Source organism: Mirounga leonina, unplaced genomic scaffold, assembly GCF_011800145.1.
Source record: "Mirounga leonina isolate KUSES-001 unplaced genomic scaffold, KU_Mleo_1.0 Mir_200, whole genome shotgun sequence".
In the NCBI taxonomy this organism is placed as follows: Eukaryota; Metazoa; Chordata; class Mammalia; order Carnivora; family Phocidae; genus Mirounga; species Mirounga leonina.
Genome location: NW_023270503.1, coordinates 26962935 through 26988778, shown reverse-complemented (window position 1 = coordinate 26988778; position 25844 = coordinate 26962935). Strand labels below are relative to the sequence as shown.

Below are 25844 nucleotides of genomic sequence, written 5' to 3'. Positions count from 1 at the left end.
GTGGGATGGTACCTGGTTAAGGATGTTGATGTCTCCCTGGCCCCCTCCAGGAAAGCTTCCTGGATGGCACAAGCCTCAGAAGTGAGACTGTTTTGGCCATCATTCCTTTCTCTGGTGGGAAAGTGGTCAAGTATACTGCTGGGGTGCTAGCTTTGGGACTATAGATCTTGTTTGAGGGAGGACCTTTTCATGACAACCACTCCCCCAATTACCACACACTCAGAGTGGCTAAGATGACCTGTTTACACTTAGCTCTCCGGGAACCCTTTGAGGGTTGGGATCCTTGTGGTTTTCTGTGTTACCAGAGTCCAATCTGGTGCCTTGAATGAATGTCTGTAGTAAGCTCAGTAGACTGTACAACCACAAGAGCGGGCACCCATTTCATTAACCACAGGACGGAAAGACCCTTGTCTTCTTAACTTGCTTGCCTATTGGGAAGTTCTTTTTGATTACTAACCCACAATCTTCCACCACTGAGGGGGCTGCTGCCCCATTTCTTTATGCTAGTGTTGATTTCCTTTAGATCTGATGCCTGTTTTTTTCCCAAACCCACCACTACTTTCTCTTTGTCCCAAATCTTTGTTCTTCTGTCTCTGCCCAGAATATTTGCTTTTGCCTTTCCCCCCACCCCTCCCCGCTGCTTTTGACATTTTATGTCTAAGCTATTATTCCACCAGGGGCGCATGCGTTTGGTGGGCCTTGAAATTAGAAGAAAGGGGTGCTAGTGGAGGATATGCCACTTTGTAGGTTTGTGACTTCTCTGAATTTCAGCTTCCCCATCGTTGAAATGAGGCTCGTTTTGTTGTCCTAAATTTTTTTTCAGAATTGTCATGAGAATTAAAAAAAAAACCAAAACCCCTCCATATCTTTAAATTCTAACATTTAGCAGTTGTCCAAATGATTTCACAAACCTTAATTTTATTCCCGCACCCCCCATGAGACATACAGCTAATGTACCCATTTTACAGATGAAGAAAAACAGGATGAAAGATGAAGTAACTGGCTGAGATCATACAGCTACTAAGTGGCAGAACCCAAACCCAGGCCTTCTAATTCGAAATCTCATGAGCACTCTTGTCTTTGGGGAAAAAAATCCCAACCTAGAAAAAAAAGCCTATGAAATGCTATACAAATATGTTGTTATCCCTCTGTGGCAAGGGTGAATAAGCGCAAAGAAGCATCATGCCTGACGCTGAGTTGGCTGGCCTGTAAAGGCGTCTGTCCTTTCCCATGGCGCCTCCTGACTCACCTGTTGGACAGGTAGGGGGAAGGGGAGAGTAATGAGTCTCACCTGCTCAGAGCTAGGGTGGGGCAAGACACACCCCATCCTTCCCATTGGTTCTTTCCTTAGTCTTACTGACAATCCCTTGCCCAATCAGGAGGAAGTAACCTTCTATCTGCCAATAGGTGCGGAGTGAGGATGGAACCTCAAGTTGGAGGCCGTCCCCAGAGCCGACTAGCAGTCCCTGGGGCCAATGGCCAGCGGATAAACAGAGGCGGCGGTGGAAGAGGACTGGGCGCGAGGCTCCGCCCCTCGATGGGACAGTCAGGAGAGGCAGCCAGTGAACCCTCATCAGCGGGTGGGCGTTTCCCTCGGGGGCGGAGCTTCGAGGGGGCGAGAGGCGTGGCTTGGCTGTCAGGTCCTTTCGCCTTTTGTTCGGTTACTGAGTTGCTGCCTTGGCCAGAGTTCGGAGCAGCCGCCGCCCGAGCGCGCCGAGCTCAGTTCGCTGCCCGCGCTGGCCCGACCCCTACACCCAGCCCGGCCAGGCTCCACAAGCAGGTGCGGACGATCGGGGCGGGGATCGCTGGGGCGAGGGAAGGGCGGCGAGCGGCCGAGAGGCCGATCCCCGCCGTCTCCGGGCAGGTGAGGGAGCGAGCCAGGGAGCGCCACCCTGCACCGGCGGCAGGGGGCGCGCTGGGGTCCTTGGGCGCGGCGACTCAGGGGGCGCGAGGTTCCGGCCTTGTGCGCCGGGGGCTGCGTGAGCTGGAGATCAGAGAAGGGCGGGGAGGGATGAGGGCAGGTGCCTCTGGGGTCGCGCCTGACCTGCGGCCGGTGGAGCTCGCCCGACGCCGCATCCCCGACTCTTCGCCGTGACTCTTGTGAGGGAGACTTTGCCCTGCTCCTCTGCGTCCCAGGGCTCACTCTGTAGTCAGGAATGTACAGTTCGGGAAACTTGCTGCCGCTGGTGTCTTTGGGGCCACCCTCACCCCACCTCACGCGTCATCTTCGCTTTCCCTCCCTCTCTACTCCCCCAGGCTTGGGTGGGGCCCTATTGTCTGCGCCCAGCTTGCCCGACCGTGGGGGCCGAGCGCACATTTTCCCAGCGTCGCGGGCCCCACCTGCGGAGCAGGTGAGCACTCAGTGCAGAGGCCCAGCCCTCCAGCGCCCTCGTCGGTACTGTACCTGCGGCGCCTCCCTCCGCCCCGGTGGGTGCCGGGCTAGGGCTCCGCCATCGGAGGTGGGATGGGATGACAGCGGGACTGGCGCAGGGCCCGGCTGCGCGCCCAGCTGGTGTCTGGCACCCGTGGCTCGGACTGGGGTCTGAGCGGAGGGGTCGTGCCTGGTTGGAGAATTCCCTGGCCCAGTTTCCAGTAGCTGCTGCTTCCAGAACGTCGACAGGGGAACAGGACTACTCTTCTTCTCTAACCTCTTATTGTCGAAAAAATCACCCCAAACAAACTTTCTAGGAGGAAGTATTCACGGCAGCTTTCTCTGCGGGTTTAACTGCCTCCTTGCCCAAGGGCTTTACCCCCCAGGCTTAGGGGGTCCGTCTTGGACAAAGCCCCCTCCCCCAGTTGGCCCGGCTGAGCCCGGGCCAGTGCCTGCGCTCTGACCCTATCCTCCCTGCCCCCACCTCCATCCTGTTTGCTGGGCCCCTGGGGCCCGAGGTGGGGGCAGGGGTTGGGGGGTGGGCCAAAGGGGAAGCAGCTTCTTCCTTCTCTTCCTGCCTCCGGGGACCACCACACCCCCTCGCTTGAGGCCAGTGGCTTTCTCCCAAGCTTTGCCCCCTCCCCAGGAATGGGGGTGGGGCGGCCAAACTGAAGAGGGTGGGGGGAGCGATTGTTCTGGCCTTTTTCCCCCCTCTACCCCATCCCCCACCTTATATAGCTGGCTAGTCTTTGAGGCCGGAGAGTGTGCAGCTTGGGGTTTGGTTTCCATTTGATTTCTGGGTTTTGAAGGTGCATTCCTTCGGGAGGCTTTTGCAGTCAGTCTCCCAGCCACCTCTTTCTGAGAGAGCTGGGTGGGGTGAGTGGGACAGGCTATGCGGCACAAGGTTTCGGGAGAGCTGCATGAGGGCTCCCTTCACCCCAATTTCCTGAGAGCCCCTTCCCTGGGCAGAGTTGGAGATCACCAGGCTTTCAGCACTGGTTTTTAAAAATCTGAAGTGTGGTCTTTCTGCAGGGATTTGGACGCCAGCCTCCTTGGGGACCAGAGGGGAAATATAAGAGCCAGGCTCTCCCTTAGTTCGGGGGTGAAGGGAGTATGGAGGGAATCAGGGTTGCTTGGCCTGACTCAGTTGGGAAGACCCTACCACCTCTTTCCTGGTTGTAGTTGGGGGAGTGGGCAGGGGTCAGACCCGTCCCCGTGGAGTGCCCTGAGTTAGGGGGAGGCTGAGGAGGAAACCCCATCCTTCTTCTCTAATGGGTAGTGTACCTCTGGGGAGCCAAAAGGTCATGGAATTTGGGCAAAAATAACCTGTTTTCCCTCTGCTGTGTGCCAAAGTGGAGGAGGGGAAGGCATTGTAATTACATTGGTAAAATGATTAGTTTAGCTAATCGGGTCTGTGACTGTGATCAAAAGATAATACTGAGGAAGTATTGCTAGGAGGTGCCTGGTGGCAACTGGTGGTTCTCGGTCGGGAGGTAGAAGGGGGAAAAGGTAGGATCCAATGAGTCATTTCTTGCTAGATCAAGCACCGGCTTGGGTGACAGGAGCCCTCTCCACCCTGCCCCACCCCCATTCCCTCTGGAACCTCTGTTCTGGCTGCCAGCGCTGAGGCTCCCCGCTGAGGCTCCCCGCTGGAGGCTCAAGGGGCAGGTCCTGATGAGGGGCTGGGGAGAAGAGCCACCTGAGAATGAGATGGGGTGATTGACTGTCAGTGGAAGGGCCGTGGGCCAATTCTGAGCACAGTGAAATGGGCGTGGACTGAGCTGGGTTTGAATCTCAGCTCTGCCACTCATTACCTGTGTGGCCTTGGTCAGGTCCCTTCATCTCTCTGAGCCTCAGTGACCTCTGCAAAATGGGAGTAATACCCACGACCCAATAAGTACTTGACAAATGGTAACTAAAAATGTACGGGAGGACTTTACAGATACCAGCACTTTCCTTTGAGTGTTTTCACTTATTCCTGACGACAATCCCTAGAGGCAGGTATCATTACCCCATTTGGCAGATGAGGAAACTGAAACTCAGGGGAGTTAAGTAACTTGCCCAAAGTTGCACATCGAGACCCAAGCAGGGTCAAGACTAGCCTTTGGGTCCTCTGGTTCCAAGCTCAGAGCCCATCCTGCTGTATCATGTATGACCCAACTGCAGCTCTGGGAAGAACCTGCTCCTGCTCTTTGAGAGCCTCTGCCTGGGAGTTTGGGGAGAAGAGAATTCTAAATGACCCAGCCAGGTTTGTGTGGGTGGTGAAGGTGGGGGCAGGTTGGTCAGGAGGGGGTGACTCATGTCCTAGCCTCCAGCCCTCTGAAACTTCCATGGCTTGGTTTTTAGTTCCTGGGGGAGGGGGCCATCTCCCCAGGGCCAGGGGCTGTGGCCATGTGTGGAGGAGGCTGGTGGGGCAGAGGAGGGCAGGAGTCAAAGCTGCTGCTGCCTCCTGGCTTGCGCCGGGCCAGATCCTGGGCTGTTCTGGGCTTGTCCCTGTATAGGGAGTGGGGCTTCCTGCTTTGCCTGGGGCTGGGGCTGTGCCAACATAAAGGGGAGCCTGGTCCCTGGGGAGGAGAGAGAAATGAGAGTCAGATTTAGGACTGGGCCACTGGGCTATAGGATTGTGCCAGTCAGTACTGCTTGGCTGCTCTGGGGCCGAGAGCTGGCTGTCCTCTGCTTGGGAGCCTGGGAGCCCTGGAGCCTGGGAGCCTGCAAGCCTGGGAGACTAGGAGACTGGGAGCCCGGGAGCCTGGGAGCCTGGGAACCTGGGAGCCTGGGAGACTGGGAACCCGGGAGCCTGGGAGGGCCTTTCTGGTGATGGGGTGGGGTCATCCAGAGCCTTGGTCCCTGAGGGAGGGGCTGGTGTCACTGCCTTCTGAGACCTGTCACCTCTGCCAACCGGGCACCTGACACCAGATGGGCCTGGAAAATGGGGCTTCTCTCTGTGTGGGTGCAGCCTGGGCACTGAGCCTGTCAGCACTGGGCTTTTGGATCCCTTGAGGTCAAGAGGGGCCCCTGGGCATGGGGATTATTGATCCTGGAGAAGAGAAGGCTGAGGGGACTTGATGTGACAGAGAAGGAAAGAGAATGATGTCAGTCCTGACTGATGCTATAAAGAGGGTGCTGGGCTTGTGGTTTTCCATCACCCTTGGGGATACAAGGGCCATGGAGACTGATGCTCTTAGGGAAGGAATGGAGGCTAGACAGGAGGAAGGACTTCCTGTCTGTTAGAGATGAGCTCTTGCATTGCTGAGTAAGAGGGAGAGATGGAAGGTCAGAGGTGACTCTTCTCTAAAGAGGAGGAAGCAGGGTTCTGTCTGAGGGAGTTGGAGGAGGGCCATCGTGCCCGAGAGAGAGGGCAGGCAGGAATCAGTACCTTTGGTGCCAGTCTGAGGTTTGTTGGGGTCCCTGGGGAAACACGCAGGGTGGTGTCTTCTGGGAGAAGAGAGTCCTGGCGGTAAGAGGGACAGGTATCTGTGAGCCGGCTGGCCCAGTGACCCTTGTGAAGAGAAAGAGAGGTGTGGCTGGAGCAGGCCATCCAGCTTTGTGTCCCTGCAAGTGACATTTTGAGGCCTCTCTCCTGGGACATGGTTGAATCTGATGGCGGTCTGGGGGCATGGACTGCCCCAATTTCTAGCAACTTCCTGGCCAGGCCTGAAGAAAAAGCTCTTTGCTCAGCCTCCTGGCACCTCAGCCTTTGGGGGCCTCAGGACAAGAAGCTCAGCTCTCTGTGACCTGCAGAGTGTGGGTTCACAGGTCTGCTTTCCTTCTCCACTGTAGGGACACTGGGCTGAGTGTCTGGGACAGGCAGAGTTGGGATGGGGCTGGGCAATCAGTATGCTTATTTGGGGGATGCTGAGGAGGCTGGACTCTGTGACACCTCCTCCCTCTTGATTGAAAAAGTAACATCTGATCATTGTAAAAAAATAACTGGAAAGTTTAGAAAAGTTTACAAGAGAAGAAAAAAAAAATCATCCATGATCCCAACACTAACGTTTCTTTCCCTCTCTTTTCTTGTTTCTTTCTTTCTTTCTTTTTTTTTTTTTTTAAAGATTTTATTTATTTGACAGAGACACAGCGAGAGAGGGAACACAAGCAGGGGGAGTGGGAGAGGGAGAAGCAGGCTTCCCGCTGAGCGGGGAGCCCGATGCGGGGCTCGATCCCAGAACCCTGGGATCACGACCTGAGCCGAAGGCAGACGCTTAACGACTGAGCCACCCAGGCGCCCCTCTTTTCTTGTTTCTTAGCCTCTATCTTGATGATCTCACGCTCTGTAGACAATAACAAATTTTAACCAAACCTTTATCCAAATCCTAGTTTTCTCCAGCAAATGCAGAACAGGGAACTCAGGGTTGGTTCTTCCCTGTACTTCCCGGAGAAGGTCAGGCAGATCCCTGCAGAATGAAACCCTGGGGGATCACCCCCTAAGGAGAGGATGCCAGCTGGGGTCAGGGCTGCCCAGCCCCCCGGAGGCCCTGGTATGTGAGGCCCCACTTGCTCAAGTCACCCTTTGCTGTTTCTTGAGGCTGGGTGCGGTGTGTTTCCACTCTCAGGAGCCCTGGTGTGGGGTGATCCGCCAGTTTGGGTTTTTGCCCACAGAGGGTCACCAGCAGAGACGGGAGCTCCAGCTGGAGTCCTCCGCAGGGGAGCCGGGAGGTCCTCAGGGTCGAGCCACCTGGCCCTGCATTTCCCTCTCCTCCAAGTCCCCTTCATTTTCCCACCCTGGTTTGTTTGCTTTGGGAAGGAGCCCAGAAGGAAGAAAACAAACAGCAGCTGGGATGGCCTGACCTGAGCCTCCCCCACCCCCAGCCAGTCCTGGGCCGCAGCTTGGGCTGTCCTCCAGACCGGAAGTGAGGGTTTTCCTCTGGAAGCATCCAGGAGGATGGGCTCCTCTGTCTTCTCCTGTCCCCAGGGCCCTGGCCATATGTGGTGCCCATTTCAGTCTCTGTCTGCTCGGGATGACCATTCTGAAAGGAGAGACTACGGAATTCTGTCAAGGAACCTCTCGTCTGTGGGGTGTTTGCTGCTGAGGCCACCAGTCTGAGGGGAGAGGCCTAGCTGGGAAGCCCCAGCCTGATGGGGGAGACAGGGCCCTCAAGGGAAGCAGTCACGTCTGTCTCTACTTTTCTAGGGTCTGTTTTTGTCTGTTCTTGGGACCGCTGGCCAAAGCTCTGCTGGAGTCAGAGGCAGTGGGGAAGGGTGGGGGCTGGTGACCCTGCTCAGCCCAGCCTCTCTCCTGGGACTGCTATGTGGGGAATGTCCCGGCCTGACTGGCCTGGCCACCCCTGGATGCAGGAAGCAGCTCATGTGACTGGGGAGAGAGGAGAGAGCAGAGGGCAGTGGGAGAGCAGTGTCTTCCCTCCTGGACCGGACATAACTCCTTCTCCCCAGCCACACCCCACCCCAGTCCTGGGGCTCGGGCCTGGGACTGGGAGGCAGACACCCTCCCTGGTCCTGGGTCCCAAAAAGCAGACCGGCTGCTCGCCCCCTTGCCAGGCCCGACTCTGCTGGCCTCCTCCTCTGCCATGTCTTGGCTTGGCTAATAGAAGAGAGCTGGCCTGGGCCTTTACTGTGGACAGAGGGCTTCCGCGGTCCCGGCTGTGTGAGATCCACGAACCACACGTGGTCTCAAGAAAGGAGTGCTTGTTGATCATCTCTACTTTGCAGATGAGGAACATGAGGCTTAAGGAAATCGGGTGACTTGTCCGAGAGCACATAGCCAGTGGGTGGCGGGCCTGGAAGGATCCTCTCCCCTGACTCCCAGGCTCTCCTGCCCTGCCCACAGGCCCCCTCCTCTGTCACTGAGCCTGTATCACTGAGCGTCTGCATGGCTGCTGGCCTCTGGCCCAGGGAACTTCTGGAGGGCCCTGCCTGCTCTTCTAGCTCCCTCATGCAGTGTGTCTAAGCCTCCTTCCAGCAGGCCTCCTGGGCGGCCCATTCCGGCCCTTGTTTCTAGGTGTTTTACTGATAGTGGTGCTGGTGGGGGCAGGGGCCTGCAGTAGGTTGGTGGCAGGGTGTTTTTTTTTTTGTTTATTTAGTTTTTAAAAAAGATTTTATTTTTAAGCAATGGCTACACCCGACATGGGGTTAGAAGCTACAACCCCGGGGTCAAGAGTTGCTCGCTCCTCCGACTGAGCCGGCCAGCCCGCCCCGCCCCACGCCGTGGCAGTTATTTTGAGTGTCAGGACTGGACCACACTGTCCCGGGACCATCTTGGACTTAGGGTGCCCAGGGGCAGCCTGCTGAGGTGGCCACACTGGGGAGGAAGCAGGAATGAAGGGCAGGGTGTGTCCGAAGCTCGCCTGCACACTCCTACCCAGTTGGGGACCTCTGTGGGGAGGCTCCTTGGCGCGCCTTCTCCAGGGCCCAGGCTCCTCTTCCTGTCGCCGGTGCTGTCCCCACCCCACGCTGTGATCTTGTTGCCCACAGTAGAGCATGCTGCTAAACAAAGGCCCCCGGTGTCTGGCTCTGCCCGGCTCTGGCCGGAGCGCGTGGGCAGGGCCCGTGCCTGTCTCGCCTGCTTCCACCCTGGCTCTTTCCGGGGGGCATTGGGGCAGGTCCCGCGCCGGGTCCAGGGTGGAGAGGGGTGAGACCAAGCTGGGCGCGGCCCGCTCCACCCTGGGAACTGCCCAAACAGCACTTTTGTTTCTTGGTGATAGAATTCCCCTGGTTCTCCTGGGAGCTGGTGAGGAGGAAGGTGGGGCGGCCTGACAGTCCTGCCTGAGGTCTGACTCCTAGCCTTCCTGCTGCAGGAGGAGCTCACCCCGGGATCCTTTCTTCGAGAAGCGTTCTGGTGTGTGTCCTCTCTGAACTCTGTGCGGTCCCTCCCCTGGCCCACCCTCAGCCTTCTCTTGTCTGTCGTGGGAAGCCTGAGTCTTAGATAATCAACGTTCCTCTGAGATCAGCTGGGCCACTCTTTCTGTGGATGAAGCACAGAGGGCAAGTAATCGTCTAAGGACACCAGTAAGCTTGTGGCGAGCTGGGACGCCTGATTTCGTAGCCAGTGCTCTGCCTCCAGCTGTGAGTCCCCTTGGCCTCCCCAGCCTCTCCGCCCACTCGTAGGGGCTCCGCTCTACCCACGCCCCAGCCGCCCGCTCCCCTTGACCGCAGGGCGTCCCCTGTTAGGAGCCAGGGGAGCAGCCCTGTTTAGCGGGCTGGAGGCCGATGTGCAGCGAGGCTGACCCAATCTGGGCAGAGCACTGCCCTGTTCTCAGGGTGGTGTCTCAGTCTTCTCAACTGGAAATTGGACGTGGATAAATGCCCGCCAGGGTGGCTTTGAGGGAAGCGTGAGATTCATTTGACAGTAAAAGCAGCTGAGTGTCCCTTCCCCCATGGATCCTTTGACCTCCCTGTGGCTTCTGTCTCGCCCTGGGCAGCCGCCAGCCCTCAGCTTCTCTTGGCTCCAGGCCTGCGGCTGGCGGGGGTGGGGGGTGGTGGTGGTGAGGGGCCTGCTGGGAAAATGCCCCTCCTGTGGCCAGCCTTGACCTCGGTGGTCCCCGTGGATACGGGGCTGGCAAGTGGTGGTGTGGGGGGGTGATCTCTGAGGTTCAGGGTGAGGCCTGAGCCCCTCTGGCTGGGCTGAGAAGCCCCAGGGGTAGGCGGTGGTCTCTGCTGGGGAGGGGCTCTTCCTGGCTCAGATGGAGCATTCTTATGATCCGGGCTGGAGATTTCCAGTTTGTCCTGAGCAGATCTGACTCTACGGCTCAGCGCCCAGATGGGGGCTCCGCCCTCTGCCTGGCGTAGTGGCATTTACAGGGTCAGTGCAGCTGTATATCGTGATGGAGTTTTACCTCCCTTCGGCAGCACTGGGATGTCCAAGGCCTCCTCCCCGGGGTCTTTTCCTCCCCGGGGGCGGCTCTGTGACAGGCTTGCTTCTCCAAACTACTCCATTCTTTCTCTCTCCCACCTCCAGTGTGTGGTTAGGGCGGGGGCGGGGGGCTCCTCCTGAAATAGCCGGTGCCTGGGAAGCAGCTGGGTGCAGCTGGTGGCACCCAGCCTGCTGTCTGGTGCGTTCTGGGCCTGCTTCTGTTTATCAGCTCGAAACTCTGAGTCACTTGGGGTGAAGGGAGGAGAGGAAGGAGGCGGCTGGGAGCCAGTCTGGCTCCTGCCTCTGCCTGTTCAGGTATGCTCACAGGCAGGGAAGGAACCCGTGTCAGGTAAAAGGCAGGGAGGCCTGAGGATCATTCGTCCTCCTCCTTGAGGGTGGCCCTGGGAAGACATACCCTGCTGATCTTTGTTCCCGGGGTGGGGCCTGCCTGAGCCAGCCCAACCACCCTGGGCCTTACCCAGTTCCCCGTCACGATGGGGACAGTAGGTTTGAGGGGCTGCGTCGCATCCGCCTTCGTGGGTGGACCGGCCTGTGGTCTGTTTGCTGTCTGAGGCCACACTGCGTGTGCAGAGGCCACAGACTGGGCTATCCCTCACGCCTCTGCCTGGTCCCAGCTCTGCCATTTCTCTGCTGTGCCACCTCCCCTGGTGGAGCCTCAGTTTCCCTGTCCGTAAAGCGGGGAGCACCTGCTTGTGCGGATGACGGCGTTCGTGAACGCTCTGGCACGGGGCAGGCCCTCCCTGGAGCACAGCTTCCCTTGCCTTTCCTCCCAGGGGTTGGACTCTGGAGGTCAGCTCCCGAGACAGGGAAGCCCAACAGACCAAGTGAGAATTCACCAGGGGTCCGCAGTAGGGCCCAACAATTCGTGAACCTCAAGTGCCCCCAAGTCTCTGCAGGGGGAGGAAGGGGTACCTGAATAGCAGTGACCCCCCTTCGGGGCCTGCCCCACCCCTTATCTCTAGTCTGGGTTCTAGGAGGCCAGGAAGTGAGAAAACCCCTCCGAGGGAGAGACAGTGTTGCTATATGGCCACGGCCACGTGCATGGCTGTGGCCACCAAGACTGAGCACCTACTATGTGCCTGGCACCAGGCTGGGTCTTCTACAAATCCAGCCTTCACGACAGCCTGTGAGGGACGTGGTGTTACCCCATTTTGCAAATGAGGGTTGGGCTCTGCGGAGAGGTGGATTTGCCCAGTAGTATGTGGCTGATACTGGAACTGGTCAGTGGGGCTCAGAATTCTGGAAAAGGCTTCTAGGAGCTGGGGTGCTAGAGAGACAGGGATCTCAGGGCTTGGGCCTCTGGGGTCACTTGTGATCCTTGCCCCATCTTCAGGAAAGATCCTGAGATCCTGGAGTCTCCAAGGGAGCTTTTGACGGCTCCCAGCAGCCTCCGGGGCTCTCCAGAGAAACCTGTCAGACTACCTCCCTGCCCCACCCAGTTTCCTGTCCAATGCCTGGGGTGTAGGTGCCTCACCAGAGACTTTCCCAGAGAGCCCCATGCATGGGGGTGGGTGTGCAGGACCCCAGAAGCTGCTGGAGGTCCTGAGTGCCTTTTGCTCTGGGAGTGTTGGGCGGGGACAGCAAGGTGAGCGAGCCCAGGGCTGGGTTGGGGCATCTGCCTCTTTACTGCCCCACTGCTCACGTGGGCTGTCTACAAGGCCTGCCCTGCTCCCCAGTGTCGCCCCACCATCGCTCCACCCTGGGCTGGAGGTTAGAGGTCTAAGCCCAGGACTCACACTTGGGTATCCCATTGTGGGCAGTCCCTCCCTGGGCCTGGGGATGGGCTGAAGCTGGGGGCTGGGCCAGATCATGGGATGCCTCCCTGGAACCAGCTGATTTCCTGTCCCTCCTTTGTGTCCCCAGCAGCCGCCATGGAAGTGATGAACCTGATCGAACAACCCATCAAGGTGACTGAGTGGCAGCAGACATACACCTATGACTCTGGCATCCACTCGGGTGCCAACACCTGTGTGCCCTCGGTCAGTAGCAAGGGCATCATGGAAGACGATGAGGCCTGTGGGTGCCAGTACACGCTCAAGAAGACCACCACCTACACCCAGGTGCCCCAGAGCCAAGGTCAGGATCCCCGGGACTCTTGCATGGAAACTATCCCACGGAAATACTTCAGCAAAAAATCAGCCTCGGCCCTGTCGGGGCAGAGGGAGGCCGACTTTAGGGGGCTCCTGTCTGAGGGAGGAGGTGCAGCTACTTCAGGGTGCCCCCATCTGAGAGGGCGGCGGATTCCTCTTCCTTGAACCTCTCGTATGGAGAGGAAGCAAGACCCTTCCTGCCAGACTGGAGGCACGGTCCTGGTCCTCGATGAACTTATAGTATAATGTCGAGGCATCACTATTGCCCTCAGGGGACCCATGGACTATCAGGAAAGATGGTCCTTTTGCTCCAGGAGCCTCAAATTTGATGGGGAGGCAGGGCTCCCGATGGGGGTAGGAGGAGACCTACAGATAGCCTGAGGCCGGGTGGTGGCGTGACAACCCAGCTGCTGGCTCCTGGCCCTGAGGCTTCCGGCCGGGGCACTGGTCTCTCTGGGGGGAGAGGAGTATGTGGGCCCTAGACCACTGTCCACAGGTGCTTCCAGGGAGCCGAACACTGAGCCGGATGAGCTGTGGGTGCTGGGACAGGTGCGGGGTGGGCTGGCACAGGTGGAGGCCCAGCAGAGCTCAGCCTCAGCGCCCGGGGCTCTCCTCCCTGACAGCAGGCAAGGGCCCCTTGGCAGGCCAGTCACTGTGTTGGTAGCTCAAAGCCCAGCATTCAGGTGGGAAAGGTCTGTGAGTGTCTCCTCCTTCCCGACTAATTGGAGGGTGGAACCTCTGCCTCTCTGTGTGTCTGTCCCCCAGGGCATCGGGCTGCCTGGGAAGCTTGGGCACCTATATGTGGGACTCTGGACCCATCCAGGGGGTGGAACACGGAGTCTGAGCTGAGAACCCACCTCCTGCTTTCTGAAACCCACACTCCCGCCTTTCTCTCTGATCTGCTGTATGATACTGGGTGGCCCTCTGGGCCTCTATTTGCTTGCCTGTGTAATGGGAGAGTTGCCTCCTTTGGAGATGATGAGGATATAATTAGAATCATGAGATTTCAGAGTTGAAAGGAGACCTAGGTTGTCTGCTGCTACCTCAACCTGATTGTTAAGGGAGGGGCGTAGGGTTGGGGTTTGGGCTCTGGAGTCAGGCTGTCTGAATTCAGACCCCAGCTTGGGCTCCTAGAATCTCACCATGCCTCAGTTTCCCCATCTGTAAAATGGAGATAATAATAGTACTTATAGGGTTATTATGAGATAAATGAGAAAATATAAGAAAAGCATTTAATTCACTGCTAAGTACATAGTTAAATACTCAAAAAATGTTAACTATTCTTATGAATAGTAACATTCACTAACACTTTTGTAGGGATGTGTGTACTACTACATCCTTTTTTTCAGAGCGATTTACAACTAGTATTTAATTCCCGTAAGAATTCCCTGTGATGGACAGAATAGGTGGGGCCCCATTTTACAGCTGATGTAACTGAGGCAGTGGTGACCTCCCCTGGTTAGAGGCAGAACCGTGCGAGGGTTGTCACTGGGGCCTTGGGGTGGGAGCTAGCCCCAAGAACCCACGTGGGCTGTCTACAAGGCCTGCCCTGCTCCCCAGTGTCCCCCCACCATTGCCCCTCCCATGCACCTCCTATGGCTCAGTCCGTGCCCGTTGCCCCCTGCCCCCCCCCAGGCGACCTGGAGTACCAGATGTCCACGACGGCCAGAGCCAAGCGGGTGCGGGAGGCCATGTGTCCTGGTGTGACAGGGGAAGACAGCTCGCTACTGCTGGCCACCCAGGTGGAGGGCCAGAGCACCAACCTGCAGCGGCTGGCCGAGCCGTCCCAGCTACTCAAGTCAGCCATCGTGCATCTCATCAACTACCAGGATGATGCCGAGCTGGCCACCCGGGCCCTGCCTGAACTCACCAAACTGCTCAACGATGAGGACCCGGTCTGGGAGGGGTCTGGCCAGGGCGGGGGCGGGGCAGAGAGGGGAGAGGTCAGGTGTCTACAGGGGACCCCCTACCCCGGGCCACATCAGCGGGGGAGAGTTTGAGCTGGGTCCGTCTGAACTCTGTGGACGGGCTCACCGGGCCCCTTCATCTCACAGTGGCAGCTGGCCCGGCCCATCTGCTCACTTTTTCCCATCCCTCCCCCTCCCCCTCAGGTGGTAGTGACCAAGGCAGCCATGATTGTGAACCAGCTGTCCAAGAAAGAGGCGTCGCGGCGGGCGCTGATGGGCTCGCCCCAGCTGGTGGCAGCCGTGGTGCGCACCATGCAGAACACCAGTGACCTGGACACGGCCCGCTGCACCACCAGCATCCTGCACAACCTCTCCCACCACCGCGAGGGGCTGCTTGCCATCTTCAAGTCAGGCGGCATCCCTGCCCTGGTCCGCATGCTCAGGTACGCACCCCTACTCACTGTGGGATCCTGGGGACTCCCCTCCCTTGGGCTTCCATACAACATTTATCGAGGACCTACTGTGTGCCAGGTGCAGCCCCATGCCCAGTCCTGGGGCTCAGCTTCTCACGGCCTAGCCGGGGAGACGGCATGTAAGAAACTAGCAGGTTAGTTCCCAGGATCCGGTATAGGCTAGGGAGCGGTCTGCCCACGATTGCTCAGAGCTCTGTGCACTCTAACAGCAGGGTGCCGACGGATGCGTGGGGTTTGGCCCGGGTAGATGAAGGGAAGAGTATCCCAGGCAGAGGGAACAGCAGAGAGAGTTCCTTGCCTCCCATATCTTTCCCAGCTTGCAAGGTTCATTGGTCTTTCTCCTTATATCCACCCTTATGCCAGGCTGTGAGTTCCTTGAGGTTGGAGATACTCTGATCCCCTCACAGGACCGCTCTAGCACATGGCCTGCCATGTGGTAGTTCCTTAGTAGACCTACTGTGCGCTCAGCCCTGGGCACAGGGGGAGTCGTGGTCCTGGTGGAGAGAGGAGCGGTGCGCACTGTGCGCTCCGTGCGTAAGAGCGGGGCCGAGTGGGGCCGAGTGGGGCCGAGTGGGGCCGAGTGGGGCCGGGCTCAAGGGACAATGATGTTTTCGTCAAGGGCTGTTTCCACAGGGGTGTTGGTATGGGGAAGGCTTCCTGGGGAGGAGGGTAGCCCACATTCACGCCAGGCCCTTGGGACCCGACTCGCATTAACGCCCTGCCTGTCGTCCCAGCTCCCCCGTGGAGTCGGTCCTGTTCTACGCCATCACCACGCTGCACAACCTGCTACTGTACCAGGAGGGCGCCAAGATGGCGGTGCGCCTGGCAGATGGGCTGCAGAAGATGGTGCCCCTGCTCAACAAGAACAACCCCAAGTTCCTGGCCATCACCACCGACTGCCTGCAGCTCCTGGCTTACGGCAACCAGGAGAGCAAGGTGGGCTGTGCGCCGCCCCCAGCCCAGCCCCGCAGTCCTGCGGAGCATCACCTTCTGTCCAGCTGCAGCTTCCGGCCACTTTTTAGGTTACCTCCTTACCCTTTTTAGGTTAAATGTATGAGTATACGCAGCTGTACATCTTTCATCATATAGCTGAATATTTTGAGGAAAAGGAAAAGGAAAAGGAAAAAATGTCACCATCCTCACACAACCACCGCTATCTCCATGTGCGTCCTGCAGGGCCGTCCTGTGGGTGTATTTGTACGTGGTTGTAGCCTTGGCAAATGTACAACTTTGCATCTGTTTTCTGTGTGTTTCTTTGAAAGAATTTATTTATTATTTGAGAGAGAGAGTGAGTGAGAGAGAGCACACAAGAAGGGTCAGAGGGAGAGGGAAAAGCAGACTCCCCCTGAGCAGGGAGCCCGATGCAGGGCTCAATCCCAGAATCCTGGGATCATGACCCGAGCTGAAGGCAGAGGCTCGACCTACTGAGCCACCCAGGCGCCCCTGTTTTCTATGTATTTAAAATTTTTTTTCCTGTATCTTCAGAATCACCCTCTATCGTGGCAAATAGCATGATATTCATGAAGTGGGGGCCCCAGACGTTATTCTTAGGGAGGGCATTTAGAGTGCTCTTGATTTTTTACCTTTATAAACAATGCTGTAATGAGCATCTTTGGGCACACAGCTTTTCCCAAAGAGTGGACAATTCTTTCAACAGTGGGGCTGAGGGTTTTTAATATTTCTGGGCTTTTACCCAGATTGCCAAATGCCTTCCAGAAGGATTGTATCACTTACAGCGTTGGTAGTGGTGGTGTCTGTTAGTACAGTTTCACCTCATCCTTGTCAGCGTTGTGTATTATCCTTTTTTCAAAATTTTGGCATTTTTAGTTGTCACAAAAGCTATTCAGGTTTTCGCTGAAGTTCAGTAGTGACAGCTCTGTCGCCCCCTCTCCTTTCCTTGTTCCTTGTCATACTTCCTGTCTGTCTCACATTCGTTCTCCACCGTCTCCCCACTCAGCTCATCATCCTGGCCAACGGAGGACCCCAGGCCCTCGTGCAGATCATGCGTAACTACAGTTATGAGAAGCTGCTCTGGACCACCAGCCGTGTGCTCAAGGTGCTGTCTGTGTGTCCCAGCAATAAGCCTGCCATTGTGGAGGCTGGTGAGTATGGCCTGCAAGGATAGCCCACGTGGTCAGGACGGCTGGGGTGGGGGCCTTGTCCAGCAGCCAGGCTTGGTGAGCCATGCTCCCCGTGGCCGACGTGCCCCCTGTCCCTTGCCCCAGGTGGGATGCAGGCCTTGGGCAAACACCTGACAAGCAACAGCCCCCGCCTCGTACAGAACTGCCTCTGGACCCTGCGCAACCTCTCGGACGTGGCCACCAAACAGGTGAGGGAAGCATCTGGGCCTGGGTCCACCTCTCCAGCCACCTCGTCCTCCCCTCTTGTCGCACGCAGGCTCCTGTCTGCAACTCTGACCTTAGGAGCCGTGGGAGGCCTGAGGCCAATAAATCTTGCCCCGTTGTGGCTGAGGCTGGAAATACCCTGAAATCCCTCCTCCCTTTAGCTTAAGGCTCTAATGGCTGTTAAGGATTCAGGAAGGGGAATAGAAGAAGGGGCTGATGTTCCTAAGCTGCAGTTCAGGTGGTCCCTGGGGAACAGTTTTGACCTAGATCCTGCGGCGAGCAGCAGTAATGTACCAAGAGATAGCTTGGGGGCTCTGGTGACTAAACACACAGTTTAAGGAAAAATGCAGTTTTAGGACAAGACTCCTGGTCCCTCCTCCCAACCCGACTACCATTCCTAAGAGGCCCCTTGCACCCCATCAATAGGCTGTTTATTCAGCCCCGGCCATGTGCTGGATGGACCCTGCTAGGCACTTGTGGACATTGGCTCGCTTACCCCTTTCAACAGCTAGAGGTGGAATAGGGGACCCAGGTGGTTAGGTGAAGAAACAGGGGCCCAGGGGATTATGTAATGGCCCTTGGTCACAGCTAGTAAACGGCAGAGCTGGGACTCAGCAGTGTCATCCCAGAGCCTGGAGTCTTCCTGTTCTACCACAAGGCCCCTGGGGCTCCCCCTGGGAGAAGTGGGGCTTCTGGGTCAGTGATGTTCCCTGAAACTGCGTTTGGCCTGGGGACCCCTGAGAGGGCAGCACGAAGGCCCAGAAAGATGAGAAGCCGGGAAGAGCAGGCCAGCCGGGCCACGGAAGCACATGGCCTCAACAGTTTCCTCCCGGCCCTGCCTGGGTCTGAGGACACAGAGGGGCAGGGGGTGGGAGGGAAGAGCACAAGCTTAGAGACAGGCCTGGGTTCACAGCCGGCCCGCTGGCTGTGGGTATGTGGGCAAGCCGCTCTGAGCGGCAGCTGCCCGGTGGGATAGCCACACGGGGATGGGGGCTCCGAGGCACGCGGGCAGGGCCCATTGACTGTCAGCTGAGCGGGCTTCAGACCCTGTCAGGCCATCCCCCCGCCGCCGGCGGACAGATTTGGGAAGACTCCTGGGAGCGGGGAGTCTCCCTCACTCTCCGCTGCCTCCCCCATTACCCACAGGAGGGCCTGGAGAGCGTGCTGAAGATTCTGGTGAACCAGCTGAGTGTGGACGACGTCAACGTCCTTACCTGTGCTACGGGCACTCTGTCCAACCTGACGTGCAACAACAGCAAGAACAAGACGCTGGTGACCCAGAACAGCGGCGTGGAGGCGCTCATCCACGCCATCCTGCGTGCCGGCGACAAGGATGACATCACGGAGCCTGCCATCTGTGCCCTGCGCCACCTCACCAGCCGCCACCCCGAGGCTGAGATGGCCCAGAACTCCGTGCGCCTCAACTATGGCATCCCGGCCATCGTCAAGCTGCTCAACCAGCCCAACCAGTGGCCGCTGGTCAAGGTGCGGACTGTGGCCGCAGGAGGGCTTCGGCAAGGGGAAGGCGCTCTCTGCGGGCGGGATTAGGAGCTGTTATGGCTACAGGCAAAGCTGCTGTGACGGAGAGGCCCTGAGTCCTGAAGGCTGGGCTCGAGACGCTGCATTTCTTTTTTTTTTTTTTTTTTTTTTTAAGATTTTATTTATTCATTTATTTGAGAGAGAGAGAGAGAGAGCACACGAGAAGGGGGAGGGTCAGAGGGAGAAGCAGGCTCCCCGCCGAGCAGGGAGCCCGATGCGGGACTCGATCCCGGGACTCCAGGATCATGACCTGAGCTGAAGGCAGTCGCTTAACCAACTGAGCCACCCAGGCGCCCCGAGACGCTGCATTTCTAACAGGTTCCAAGGCGATGTGGCTGGTCTATGGGACACATCACTTCCGCTCACACTTCGGGTCTTGGTCACGTTACCACATCTAGATACAAGGAGGCTAGCAAAGTGTCCTGCATCAGAAGGCCATGTGTCCCGCTACAGTTCAGGGGGGACGCTAACAAGACAAAAAATAGAAAGGGTTCTGGGGGGACATTTAGTGTCTGCCATACGGAGTTAAGGGTGTGAAGGGGGCTGCTTGGGTCGAGGAGAGCCAGCTGGCGGGGCTCCCGTTGGTGAAATTTTAGACAGTTGGACAGTACAGATAAGAATGGCTCTAAGGAGTTATACATTGAATTTTTTTTTTTTTTAAGGTTTTATTTATTTGACAGAGAGAAAGACAGCCAGAGAGGGAACACAAACAGGGGGAGTGGGAGAGGGAGAAGCAGGCTTCCCGTGGAGCAGGGAGCCTGATGCGGGGCTCGATCCCAGGACACTGGGATCATGACCTGAGCCGAAGGCAGACTCTGCTCAACGACTGAGCCACCCAGCCGCCCCTGTACATTGAATTTTTAAAATCCATAGTGAGAAAACAAAAACATGTGGTCCCTCCTCGAGGTTGGTCCCTACTGCAAGCCCGAGGTGGGGGGAGGGTTTGACCTAGCAGCTAAGTGACAAATGACCATGGCAGGTCATCTACCTTGTGCTCATGTCCTCATCTCTCATGACTTTTGTCCCCGCCTTCCTGGCTTCTTGTTTTGAGGGTCAGGTGACATGAGAGCTTGCTTTGCAAGAGCCTGAGGGACCGTGGCAGGCCAGAGTGGCCCCTGGGAGATGGGGTGCCCTGGGGAGGAGGCTTCTTCCCAGAGCTGCCTTGCTGGGGATTGATTGTAATATGAGTATCACTAAAGCAGGAAGCTTTGGGGTCAGCCATAGCAAGGACTCCCTGATAATCAGGGTTTGGGAATTATCAGAAAAGCAAGTAAGACTCTGGTGTCTGGGGGCAGGGGGAGGTTGTTAAGAGAAAGGATGGGTGGGGGCAGGGCACGGGGCTGGTAGAATGTTCTGGAATGGGATATCATTTTAGCAGGGGCTATTAGAGTTGAACATGAGGACCCACAGATCCTATGGAATAAGGGACATGGGCTGGGAGTGGTCTCATGGTCTGGAGATCTTCCAGCATGCCTGTGTCTGGCCTGGGGGATGGAGAGATGACAAGAGAAGGAGGAGATGATGCTGGGAAGTTGGGATTCTTCAGATGTCCACGAAATGTCCCTATTATTGTCCTTTTTCTTATCAGGCAACCATCGGCCTGATCAGGAATCTGGCCCTGTGCCCAGCAAACCACGCCCCGCTGCAGGAGGCGGCGGTTATCCCCCGCCTCGTCCAGTTGCTGGTCAAGGCTCACCAGGATGCCCAGCGCCATGTGGCTGCAGGCACACAGCAGCCCTACACGGTGAGCGAGCCCTCCCTGGGGGTCGGGGTTGTCCTGTTTGTGCACGTGTGCGTGCGCGAGTGTGTAAGCGGGGAGGCAAGTTGTCATGGAGGCGGACTCTGAGGACCCGTGAGGTTTGTCAGATTGTCATGCTGGGGGTGTGTGGCCAGGTCCAAGGGCCATTGGTTGCCACGTCTCCAATGCCTCGTCTTGTGCAGGACGGTGTGAGGATGGAGGAGATTGTGGAGGGCTGCACCGGAGCCCTGCACATCCTCGCCCGGGATCCCATGAACCGCATGGAGATCTTCCGACTCAACACCATCCCCCTGTTTGTACAGGTGAGCCTGGGGCAGGTGGACAGGAGAGGACCCTCCAACCCCTGCTCATCCTCATTACTGAAAGGGGAAGCTTGGCAGCCATGGGTTTGGTGGGTCTGGGCCACGCAGCAAGAGGTCTTTGGAGGAGTGTGGAGAAAAGTGGCCACACCAGGAGTGACCACTTAGCAAATCCCTGCATGGGAATGGCTTTCCAAGCTCAAAACCAAGGAAAGCGGGGCGCCTGGGTGATTGAGTCGGTTAAGCGTCTGCCTTTGGCTCAGGTCATGATCCAGGGGTCCTGGGATCGAGCCCCATGTCGGGCTCCCTGCTCAGTGGGGAGCCTGCTTCTCCCTCACTTCCCCGCTCATGCTATCTCTGTCTCTCTCTCAAATAAATAAAATCTTAAAAGAAATAAAAAAAAAAAAAGCAAGGAAAGAGATCACAAATAAGAAAAATATCTCCAGATTCAACCACATAAACATTAAAATCATCTGTACATCAGAAACAGCCTAGGGGCACCTGGGTGGCTTAGTTGTTGGGCGTCTGCCTTTGGCTCAGGTCATGATCCCAGGGTTCTGGGATCGAGTCCCTGCATCGGGCTCCCTCCTCAGCGGGAAGCCTGCTTCTCCCTCTCCTACTCCCCCTGCTTGCATTCCCTCTCTCGCTGTGTCTCTCTCTGTCAAGTAAATAAATAAAATCTTAAAAGAAAAACAAAACAACAGCCTAAAAAGCATGAAAAAGTCAGTAGCAAACTGGGAACATGTTTGCCAAGTATCAAAATAGACAAGAGTTTAATATCTTTCATATGAAAGAGCTCACTAAGGCTAGACCCCAGTGGTTAGATGGGCAGAGGCAGAAGCAATCCCCAGGTCGCTCATAAACAAGCAGTGCTCAACCCCAGGAGTTTAAAGAAATGAAGCTGATGCTCCCAGTGAGATCCCACTCTCCACTATCAAATTAGGGGGAAAAGAGGGGGGGTGGGTAGTGCCCTGGGCTGGCAAAGATGTGATGAAATAGCCCCAGAAGGCGATTCTGCCGTCTATATGGAGAGCCTTGGAGATATTCATGTCCAGGGCTCGTGGGTGGCACCTCCGACTCTTGGTTTCCGTTCAGGTCATGATCTCAGGGTCGTGGGATTAAGCCCTTCGTCGGGCTCCACGCAAGTCTGGGACTTTTTCCTTGTGACATCATTTTAACATAATTTAAAACATGGCAAAAATTTATACCTACAGTCAACAATCACAATGCTACTTACAATAATTGAAAACAAAATGAGTGGCCAATGATAAGGGAGTGGTTAAAAAAAAAAAGAATGATCTGTTACATCATATGGCTGTATACTGTGAGTTGAAGAATTTTTTGCTTTTGAAATCTTTTCCCTTTAAGTACTAGAGTTCAGAGTAAGGGATCATCGGTGCCATTGTAACCTCCAGTTGTGACCCATGAGGGGTTTTGTTTGTTTGTTTTTGTTGTTCTTATTGTTTGGCTTTTTAGTACTCTCTTTTTACCAGTATGGACTCATAGATTTCTAGGAAAAGTTTTTTAATAACGTAGGAAAATGCCTTATGTTACAGTATGAGGTTAAAAAAAAGAAAACCAGGAATCAAAATATCAAAATCTATGCTGCAGGGCACCTGGCTGGTTCTGTTGACGGAGTGTGCGACTCTTGATCTTGGGGTTGTGAGTTTGAGTCCCATGTTGGGTGTACAGATTACTTAAAAATAAAATCTTTTTTGTTGGCTTGGGTTTTTTTTTTTAAGATTTATTTATTTATCTGAGCAAGAGAGAGAGAGAGAGAGGTGCGCGCTAGTGAGCACGTGGGGGGAGGGGCAGAGAGAGTCTTAAGCAGGCACCGCGCTGAGGGCAGAGCCCACTGCGGGCTCGACCTCACGACCCCGAGATCATGACCTGAGCCAAAACCAAGAGTCAGATGCTCAACCGTCTGCACCATGCCGGCGCCTCTACTTAAAAATAAAATCTTTAGGGACGCCTGGGTGGCTCAGTTGGTTAAGCGACTGCCTTCGGCTCAGGTCATGATCCTGGAGTCCTGGGATCGAGTCCCACGTCGGGCTCCCTGCTCAGCAGGGAGTCTGCTTCTCCCTCTGACCCTCTTCCCTCTCGTGCTCTCTCTCATTCTCTCTCACTCGAATAAATAAATAAAATCTTAAAATAAATAAATAAATAAATAAATAAATCTTAAAAAAAATGCTAAAAAAAAAGCAGGGATCAAAATTTATATAGATAGGCATAAAACAGGACTATGATAAAAACCTGATGGAAACTCGCCAGAGGCCGTAGGTGGGTAAGGGAGTTGTGGCTGGTTTTCTTTCCTTTTTCTTTATACTTCCCTTAGACTTTTCCACACTTTCTAGTAGGAGCCTTGTGTTAAATCCAGAAGAGGGAGGTGGAGATGGACAGGGCTGGGTGGTGGGCTGCCCTCCTGCCCTACACCTCGCCCACCTGCACCCCTTGCCCACCCCCTGCGCCCTCCCCCCAGCTCCTGTACTCGTCAGTGGAGAACATCCAGCGTGTGGCCACTGGGGTCCTGTGTGAGCTGGCCCAGGACAAGGAGGCTGCTGATGCCATTGATGCTGAGGGCGCCTCGTCCCCCCTCATGGAGCTCCTGCACTCCCACAACGAGGGCACCGGTGAGGGGCTGTGCTCTGGGCGAGGGGGTGGCAGAGGAGGGCTGGGTCTTGGTCCTCCAGCCTGGGTGGAGGCAGGCGCCTGAACTGGTTTTTCCTTTTCTCTCTGTTCAGCCACCTACGCTGCTGCTGTCTTGTTCCGCATCTCCGAGGACAAGAACCCAGATTACCGTAAGCGCGTGTCTGTGGAGCTCACCAACTCCCTCTTCAAGCATGACCCTGCTGCCTGGGAGGCTGTGAGTATCCTGGGCTGGACTGCAGTGTATGGTTGTGCAAGTTGCACACTGCACAAGGACAGCACTTTTAAGGGGGCTCCTACTGCACTATCAACTTTGTAGATTTTTGTTTTATAACTGGATCATTGATGACAATTTCTAGCAGGTGGAAGTAGTAGGTTAAACTATCTGTTTTTGACCTGCCAGAGTGGCAGTTTTATGTTGTCTGATCCTGGTGCGGGGGTGGGGGGCAGCTCCTGGTACCTGCTCTCAAGACATCCCATGCACTGCTGTCCCCAGGGCTGCTCTAGTTCTGTGGGTGCCCCCAAGCATGAATGGTGGGACCTTCCCTAGGGGGGGTGCCTGAGGAGAGGAGCCCATTGGGGCACTGTGTAACTCCATTTCATCCTCTGTTCCTTTGAGGGGTCATTGCTTTTCCGTGGCCCCCTTTCTAGCAGCCTCTCTAGCTGCCCACCCCCAGCCCAGAGCCTACATTTTCCACCCTTCCCCCCTCCCCCAATGTTTCTCTGTGTCTTTCCTTAGGCCCAGAGCATGATCCCCATCAATGAACCCTATGCAGATGGTAAGTGTGTGCAGAGTTCCTCAGGGACCACCTAGTGCCTAAGGTGTGGGGTCTCTCTGGACGTGAGCGAAGGAGCGAAGGAAGGATGTGAGCTCCAGGGCCAAAGGACCCATGGCAGCCACTGTGTAGTATCCACACATATTCCTGTCTAGGCCCGCTGATGTGGGAGTTTAGAGAGGGGGTCAGGCCCGCTGCAGATGGACCGAGGACTGTCCAGCAGGGTGGTCTGCCAGACCGTAGAAGGTCCTCTTGCCTTCTTCTCCTCCCCAGACATGGATGCCACCTACCGCCCCATGTACTCGAGCGATGTGCCCCTGGACCCCCTGGACATGCACATGGACATGGACGGGGACTATCCCATCGACACCTACAGCGACGGCCTGAGGCCCCCCTACCCCACGGCGGACCACATGCTGGCCTAGCCGGCTCCACTCCAGTAGGCTTCACAGCCCTCCCTCATGCCCGCGGGCTGTTGAGACAGGCTTTTCCTCCCCTCTAGAACCTGCTTCGCACGGAGGCCCTGTCATGTTTCCTCTGAAACCCTGGCTCTTTTCGGGGGGGATCGAGTGTGGGGCCTTTTGCTGTTGAGCTTCCCCAAGGAAGGGGTGCGCCTTGGCCTGCCTTAGTCCCGTATCTTGCTGGGGGCAGGGAGTCCTGCCCCTCCTGTGGGTAGTGGGTAGGTGACGAGCTCCTAGGGGCCACAGGCCTGCCCTGACCCCTCTGTGTCTGCCTCACCCCCAGGTGCGGTTCCTCATCTGAGAGGCTCTCCGTGCAGGCGATGGGGCGAGACAGAAAAGTGCCTGAGCCCAGGGGAGCAGGGCTGCGACTTCTCGCCGAACCCCACGCCTCCAGAGGTCCTCTGTAGGGTCTTTCTTGGGATGATGATCTGCTCCTGCTTTTCTGTCTTGGGCTGTGGGTCCAGGGCCAAACACCCCCTCCCCACCTCTGTGGCCCCGGCACTAAAGCTTTAGACTCAACCACCTGCTCTCTTCCCCCACCAGCAATCACCCCCCACCCCCACCCCAGGTGGCCTGACTCCAGCGGCCCGGGCCCCACAGAGCTTTGATTCCTTCTCTGGGCCTGATTGTCTCACTGAACGCCAACCAACCAGCTGTTCTGAGCCCCTGGGGTGTCCAGGACCCAGGTTCAAGGCCCAAAGCCCAGAATCCAAAGCTTGTTTTGAAAAGTTCAGGGACGGACCACAGAGATGGGACAGAGATGCAGAGAGTGAATCCTCCACTCCAGGACCCTCCTGCTCCTCTCTCCAGGACATTCAACTGGCTTTGGCCCCTTCCTGGGAGCTCTGGGGATGACGCCCTCACACCCCGTCCCACCCACAACCGCCCTAGCTGACTCCTGAGAAGTGCTCTTGGCTGACCCTTCTGGTGTGCGGTGAGGGGCTTTCTCTTCCCCTTCCTGTTTCGAACCCTCCACCATCTCCTGCACGTGCGTGTGGGGGGCTGGGGGAGGTCCCAGCAGAGAGTTTTATTATTCTGGCTTTATGTTTTTGGTTATTGGTTTTTTTGTATAGACCAAAGCGAAGAAAATAAAACTAACACACAGATCTAATGGAGGCTGTGCAGTGGGGCGGGGAGGGGGGGTTTAGGGGTGGGATGGGGAGTTGGGAGCTCCCTTAGCAGCCCGATGCCTCCTTGGCTGGGTCTCACATGCACTCATGGCCACCTTGTGTGTAGCAAAGACACAGAGGGGAGTCAGGGAGAAAGGAGTGTTTAAGGATCTGGAGTAGATTTAATTCAATGCACAAACACACTCACAGGCCTCCAGCTTAGAACCTTGGAACCCTAGGA

General features: G+C 56.5%; 1 protein-coding gene across 4 annotated transcripts; it reads left to right on the top strand.

Moving 5' to 3' along the window:
- The first annotated feature begins 1624 nt into the window (after positions 1–1624).
- On the top strand, positions 1625–25600 carry JUP (junction plakoglobin). 4 transcript variants are annotated; one of them, XM_035027095.1, is made up of 15 exons: positions 1625–1780; positions 12063–12275; positions 13925–14184; positions 14401–14639; positions 15404–15605; positions 16627–16771; positions 16895–16998; positions 18161–18499; positions 20142–20297; positions 20495–20614; positions 23091–23241; positions 23353–23474; positions 23997–24036; positions 24307–24472; positions 24778–25600. In XM_035027095.1, exons 2-14 carry the CDS (start codon positions 12071–12073, stop codon positions 24456–24458), a joined length of 2235 nt encoding a protein of 744 aa, XP_034882986.1. In that variant the 5' UTR covers positions 1625–1780; positions 12063–12070; the 3' UTR covers positions 24459–24472; positions 24778–25600. The 4 variants fall into 4 exon arrangements, with proteins under 4 accessions (XP_034882986.1, XP_034882987.1, XP_034882988.1 ...); XM_035027096.1 differs by having other exon boundaries at positions 1631–1780; positions 12066–12275; XM_035027097.1 differs by lacking the exon at positions 1625–1780 and adding an exon at positions 2330–2351.
- Positions 25601–25844: the final 244 nt, after the last annotated feature.